This window comes from Stegastes partitus, unplaced genomic scaffold, assembly GCF_000690725.1.
Source record: "Stegastes partitus isolate 25-593 unplaced genomic scaffold, Stegastes_partitus-1.0.2 Scaffold227, whole genome shotgun sequence".
Lineage (NCBI taxonomy): Eukaryota > Metazoa > Chordata > Actinopteri > Pomacentridae > Stegastes > Stegastes partitus.
The window spans coordinates 598,621-605,049 of record NW_007577958.1 but is presented as its reverse complement, the minus strand read 5'-3'; the positions used below and the strand labels follow the sequence as shown (position 1 = coordinate 605,049).

The 6,429-nt window shown below is 41.1% G+C and overlaps 1 protein-coding gene across 1 annotated transcript in view; it reads right to left on the bottom strand.

Annotated features, from left to right (window-relative positions):
• Positions 1-259: 259 nt before the first annotated feature.
• Positions 260-6,429, bottom strand: part of esyt1a (extended synaptotagmin-like protein 1a) — a 16,594-nt gene continuing 10,424 nt past the window's right edge. The window contains exons 18-31 of the mRNA XM_008281248.1: positions 6,268-6,429; positions 6,095-6,177; positions 5,939-5,987; positions 5,757-5,846; positions 3,623-3,718; positions 3,342-3,413; positions 3,169-3,255; positions 2,891-3,037; positions 2,241-2,371; positions 1,988-2,080; positions 1,765-1,896; positions 1,571-1,676; positions 1,411-1,460; positions 260-1,297 (exon numbers count right to left, since the gene is read on the bottom strand). The exon at positions 6,268-6,429 is cut by the window's right edge and continues 15 nt beyond it. Coding sequence (XP_008279470.1) covers positions 1,270-1,297; positions 1,411-1,460; positions 1,571-1,676; positions 1,765-1,896; positions 1,988-2,080; positions 2,241-2,371; positions 2,891-3,037; positions 3,169-3,255; positions 3,342-3,413; positions 3,623-3,718; positions 5,757-5,846; positions 5,939-5,987; positions 6,095-6,177; positions 6,268-6,429 — 1,326 coding nt within the window. The 3' untranslated portion in view covers positions 260-1,269. The remainder of the gene's footprint in view (positions 1,298-1,410; positions 1,461-1,570; positions 1,677-1,764; positions 1,897-1,987; positions 2,081-2,240; positions 2,372-2,890; positions 3,038-3,168; positions 3,256-3,341; positions 3,414-3,622; positions 3,719-5,756; positions 5,847-5,938; positions 5,988-6,094; positions 6,178-6,267) is intronic.

The window sequence follows — 6,429 nt, the reverse complement described above, 5'->3', positions numbered from 1 at the left end:
CACTCACATTCACACCTACGGACAATTTAGAATCACCAATTAACCTCAACCTCCAACTGTGTTGGAAGCCAGAGAACCCGGAGAGAACCCACGCTGCACGTGGAGAACATGCAAACACGCAGAAAGATTCTGGTGCCCCCACCGGGACGCGAACCAGCGACCTTCTTGCTGCAAGGCAACAGTGCTACCAACTGCGCCACCCTGCAGCCTGTTTTTTTGTTGATGGGAAATTTGTTGATGAAATAAAATCACAAAGTCATTCATGAGAGTGCAAACTTTAATCAACAACTTCAGCAGATACACGATGATATGTTCAAATTATGTCAAAGCACAGCAGTTTCCTTTCTGCGACAGGTTTTCTTTGCCACAAATCAGCATCCAGGTCTCTTTTGGAAGCCGCGCCACCACTGACACACGACAATCCTGCTTCTCGTAAACTGTATTGCTCAAAAAACAAAGCATTAAACACAGCCGACAGCATCGGTCCGGCTGCACTGAAGCGCTACAAGCACATAAAAACACAAAGAAGCCGTGGGTGCCGAAACACCAGCGATGCGTTTTTGTTATCTACAAAGTTTTTTCTCTTCATAAAACCACAGTGATTTAGACTCTGCTTACAGTATCATACCTCTGTTTTCAGTGGTAATGTGAGGGTCTAGGTTTGTAATACTTTGATTTATAAAAGTAATGTCAGAAAGCTCTGGTTAAAACATATAAAACTTCATCTGGAACACATTTCATAAACACTGAAAAACTGTGCACAGTTTTGTAATACTTAAGGCAATAATATAAACGTATATAAACAATGGGAATTGTTTGGAGACTGTAAAAAATAAAATTCAAAGAAATCTCTTTCACTTGTGTTGAATGCTGTAAATCCATAAAACATAGTCCTATCTTAGGATATTAACCACATATAAGCCCTTTTTTAAATATAATTCAAAGAGGACTTTTACATGCTTTTAAACACATATATTCTTGGTTTGTCGTGCAACACAGTTGCATTATCAAATATCTATGAAGCCAAAATTTCTGTCCGTGACAGGACGAATTCAGCACATTTACACACTTTACGAATGATAAGCTACATGTAAAGTTTCTTCTCATAAATACTGATGGACTGTGTGTTTGTGGAGCTAACGTTGTTACAGTATGTTTCTTCGGTGATGGTGGAAATTTTCGTTTAAGCTGAATACACAAACGCACAAATCACAGATCACAGAAGCAACGTTTATGTTATATAGTACCGAAGATCAGGTATCGAGTCTTCTAGTTGGTCTCTGCCACCAAATCGTACCTGGAAAATGAAGGGTACATGTTGGAGTTTATGTAACCTCTAGCAAAGCAATATTTTGAATTTGTTTACATCACTACACAATGTTGTCCAGTGGCAGTAGTGTGAATCATTACCATTGTGTGACACCAGCCTTGAGGTCAATTTGGTCCAGGTCAAGCTGCAACTGAGGACAAAGAGGGAAAGCAAAAGTCTTGTGATTATCACTAAAGCAAAACCAAGACTTTCATGCAACCTGAGGCAATAACTGACTGCATTTTGATGAATGATAAATACCTTGCCGATAAGCTCCCTCTCCCTGCTCATAAAGGAGACGCTGTTCTTCACGGACAGGTCCAGCCTCCTCTGCGTGGACTCCTCGAGGGAAAAATCAAAATCGAACCTACAGAAAGAACGAGAAAGGCGGGAGAGTTAAATTGACATCCTCACACTTCTTTCACAATCGCAAGTGTCCCATTTGTTTGTCTCACCTCTCGTTGAATTCGGGGTTGAGGTCTCTCTTCTTGGTGGCGGTTCTCCTCTTGGTGGTCGCCTTCTTGTCAGGCAGGAGGATGAAGGAAACATACGGGTCTGCACCGTCCTTGGAGCAGGCTGCCAGAGCTCTGTGGGTAAACAAACATCATATTTAGATCATAAAATGGTACCAGCTGATAAATGTGACGGTGAAAAGGTCAGTGTGTGTATAATAGAAACCTGCAGGAGTGAACCGTGATGAAAAGCCGGTTTTCCTCGGAGGAGTAGCCGATGGTCAGCTTCACCTGGCCTGCTGAGTTAGGGCTGTCACTGCTGTTGAAGACACAAATGGGGAAATGTGTTGACTTACATTGTGTCGTCTTGGGAAGAAATATTCTGAACAACAGCCTACTGAGAAAACTGTGATAAGGGCTGTTTTTACAGTGAAACCGTGGGGCACAACAAAGGAACAGGGACTCTATGTGTGACTCACATGGTGAATCCACCTCTGTGTCTCAGGTCTAGATGGGAAGGATCCCATCTGGGCACGACTTCATCTCCACCGCCGTCATTGCCGGCATCCCCTGGAGCCCTACGACACACTGCCAGCTGAGTGTCCAAGAGCTGCAAGACGTGGAAATCATTTCTAAATATGACACTGCTGCTGCTGCATAACAATCTTGTACTAGTGAGTAAATTCTACTTTCCCTGTCAGATACTGGTGCACAGTTACACGGCACAGATCTTTAATGTTTTGCATTTCCCCCAAATTACAAAACAACATATCTGCTGAAGGATACCTTGAAAGTATACAAAAAAATACACTTGTGAAGCACAGTTAGCTTAATTTAGCATAAATACTCAAAACTGGGAAACACACATCCTGGTTGTGTCCAAAGGTAAAAAAAATAACCATCATATATTAGCACCACAAAAGTCCACTGATAAACTCATTGCATCTCCTCTGAGTAAAAAATCACATAGAGCACGCATTTCTCGGCTATAAGTGGGGGTTTTTTTTCGACACTGGTTTAATACAGGATAATAACTTTCAGCTACAAACAGTGACGGAATGAATCACAATCAGGACGTTGCTCCCATCCACACATACTGCAGACAAAATAAGCAGTATGTTGTGAGTACCTTGAGTGTGACCCTCAGCAGAATCTGGCTCTCTGGCAGAGCTCCGTCCAGACTGAGCCAGCGGTCCAGCACCAGCCCCGGCTCGGCCAGCACCTCCCTCAGAGGAAGAGTCAAGGAGCCGAGGGCCTGGCCCCAGCTGTGGGAGAGCTGGAAGAAAACACGCACAGTACACATCTTTTAGACTTTCTCTACAACATGCCAGCTTTGACAGAAAAAACTGACAGGCCTGGTGAATGGTGTGGGTACCATTTATTTACTGTTGTTGTCTATTCTCTCACCTTGACTGTGAGTGTTTCATCTCTGGGGTCACGCACCAAATAATGAAAAGCTTCATCCCATCGAGGGGATGTGGAACGCTCACAAATCTATGGAGTAAAACATTTATGCCTTTTGTCAAACAACATTTTTTTTAATTACACACACATGCTCAGTGCAAAAGTCATCCACCTACCTTGGTTTTGTTTGAAACACCTTTGAGGAGAATCTCAGCTCCAGCCTTTGGTTCCTTTCCACTCTTCTTTAACTGATATAACATACAAAGTATAATGCAAAAAATTGTAATTAACAGCATCAACTAAAGTCAACGCACTTGATTTAATGTATACCTGAACAGCAGCTGCATTGGTGCACTACAGTGCAGTGCTCTATGCGGTACACTGACAATGAAAGCAGCTTTTGTGCTCCTCCACTCGCATAACTTTAAACAACAGGGACTCAAAGATGTGGTCTCACCGGCAGGCCGTGGGCTCGCTCCACATACACAAATAGCACAGCCGCTGATGGCACGACCTTGTTTTGGTACGTGTGCTGGGACTGATACTGCAAGATCTGTAGGAAACGGGAAATCATGTCACACAGGGAGATAAAAAGAGAGGAGAGAGGAAATTTTTAGTAAGACTCATTGTGCAAGAAGAAAGTTTTCTTCACAAACATGCATTTCACAGGAGTTTTCTGTTTCAAACTGTGCAGGAAAGTCTATCAAATTAAAGACATTAACTGTAAAGTTGAAGCACATTCATAAACTCTGGTGTTCGTCTCCATTTTATGTTGCAGCCCACAACACAATGAAAAGTCATTTTTAGTTTTTCAATCTCTCCTGGAGCGTTCTATAGAATTAATTAAAAACATTCATTGACATTGTACATTTTCATTTGACTATATTAAACTAAAGTGTTTTGGAATCAGTAGTGCAGTGGGCTTTTTTGTCTTCCAAAAGAAGATTTTTTTAAACAATCTTGAGAATATGTTAACACCTATTGAAGATGTTTGTGATCATTTAGGCCAAACATCTAAAATAACAGCACTCCTCTACAAAACAAACAATGAAAAATGTCTGTGAATTTATAGTTTTTGCACCTGAGTTACTTTAATTTGATGGTTTTTGTCTGGCAGCCACAGCAGCCGGTCATCTAGCCTGTTTTTTTGTTGTTTTTTTCTAAACTGCCAAAGGAGCCAAACAACAATACTAGCACACTGAAGTCCAAGGCTACAAGAATTTCCTTCCGGATTCAAAAATTTCCTTTGAGATTAATAAAGTTCTGTTGTCTTACACACTACAAGAGTTTTTTTTTGTTTGCAGCAACTTGGGCAAATAGTGTGATAGTTCTAGATGCCCAGTCATGCCACACCGATTTGCTCTGCAAGGGAGAAGTCTGACATACTTCTCCTGGAGCATGATTTTCTATTTTATTTCTTGTTTTGCGAAATGACAAAACAGGAGGGTAAAGAACAGAGATAAAGAAGAACAGCAGAAGGGCGGTGTGGGGACATGAGAAGGGACCAGGCAAGGGGAGAACATGACAACAACAACAACAACAACAACAGCATGGAGAACGCTACATCATCAGTAAATAACCACCTGAGTTACAAGCTGTGAGACAAACAGATATAATATAATATAACAATAGGAATAAATAAATAAGTAAGTAAATAAATAAAAATGCAACTTATTTGGCCAATCGAACAACTGAACAGGAGTTATAAGTTAAATATTAGGTTTCCATGAGTCTCCACCTCCTCTGTGTAAGATGAGGGAAAAATCTGCAGTCCTCATTCCATGCAAAAATACCTTCTAAAGTTGATATGAAGCGAACCTAAGGCTTTGAGAGACTAATTAATTAGGTTGTGTCCTGGTGAGAAACAAGCCTACATGTTATGCATCACTCAGCAGCTGCACAGCAAGCAAGTGCGACCTATTTGGTTAACACCAGCTCCTACAGTTGCAACTTTGGCTAAACTTTAAAATGCATTTTGCACATAACAGTGAGAGCAAATTTGCCCTTATCTCTTAGATTAGAGATGCACTGGGAAGGGGTCACTTCCAGTTTGGACATACAGAACAAATGCAGCAACAAATATCTTTAACATTGTACATAGTTTTTGTATTACGAGAAACTTTTAAAAAATCGTATTATTGCCTTTAAAGAGAGGGAGATCTAAAAGGTCTTTATTGTTTCTAAGTTATTACACCAAATCTTCCAGCAGCCCTGCAGAGAATCATTATCTTATGTTCTAATCTTTCTTATCTTAAAGGTCTTTCAAGTAGGATGTTCATGAAGTCCTACAAGGGGGGAAAAAAACTCTATACTGAGGCCCTGCTTTCAGAAAATGTAGCTCTGGTGTCAAATACCTGTTGTGGAATGTAAGTGCTGCAGGCAAAGGCCTTTACTAGAAAGTGGCTTAAGCCATAATTACCTTGAATGAGACTGGATTCACTTTTATTATTGCTACAAGATAATTGCTCAGTTTAGCATTTCTTTAAGGCATTGACCATTGAGTTGTTTTTTAAAAGAATACTGCCTTGGTGTATCCAAAAGGAAAAGACAATAATAAAAAAATAAATAAAAATGGAGAGAACATGTCTAACCTGCTCCAGTCTGGGTAGGTCTGACACTCTGGACAGCCACTCCAGCACCAGGTGAACTCGACCTGACTTCACATCATTTAGTGTGTACCACTAAAACAAGAGCAGCATAAAAATGTTCAGGTTAAATATTATACGTTAAATCGTGTGTTTGGATCATTTTAAGTACAGTATGCATCACACACCGTGTCAATGAATTGTGCGCTGATGATGTCTCGTAGGCTAAGCTTGAACCTGCAAAGACAGGACTCGATCAATCAATCTGACATGGTTTCCTTCAGTTATATGAGCAATGCAACCAGAAATATTGTGTAAGATGTGTTTGTAATGTCTCTGCGCACCTTCCGAGGAAGTCGTCCTGATCGATGTCCTTATCAAACAACTCAAACTGGATCTCTTGACCTGGAAGCTGAGTCAAAATCACCTACATCGGAGAAAACAAATTCAGCTAAAGCTTCATAATCTCATCGGTAGGAGGAAGAACTGACCTCTCGATGTTTAAAAGTCACAATACCTCATAGAGTTCATTCCAGACGGGATTGAGGTTCTCCTTGATGGTGTGGCTGCGGAACGTTATACCGGCCACTCGGATCTTGACGTAGGGGTCGCTCTTCCCCTTCACCATGCCCCCCATGAAGTTGTCCTTGGCTATCAGGTTTTGGGCCTCCATCAGGTG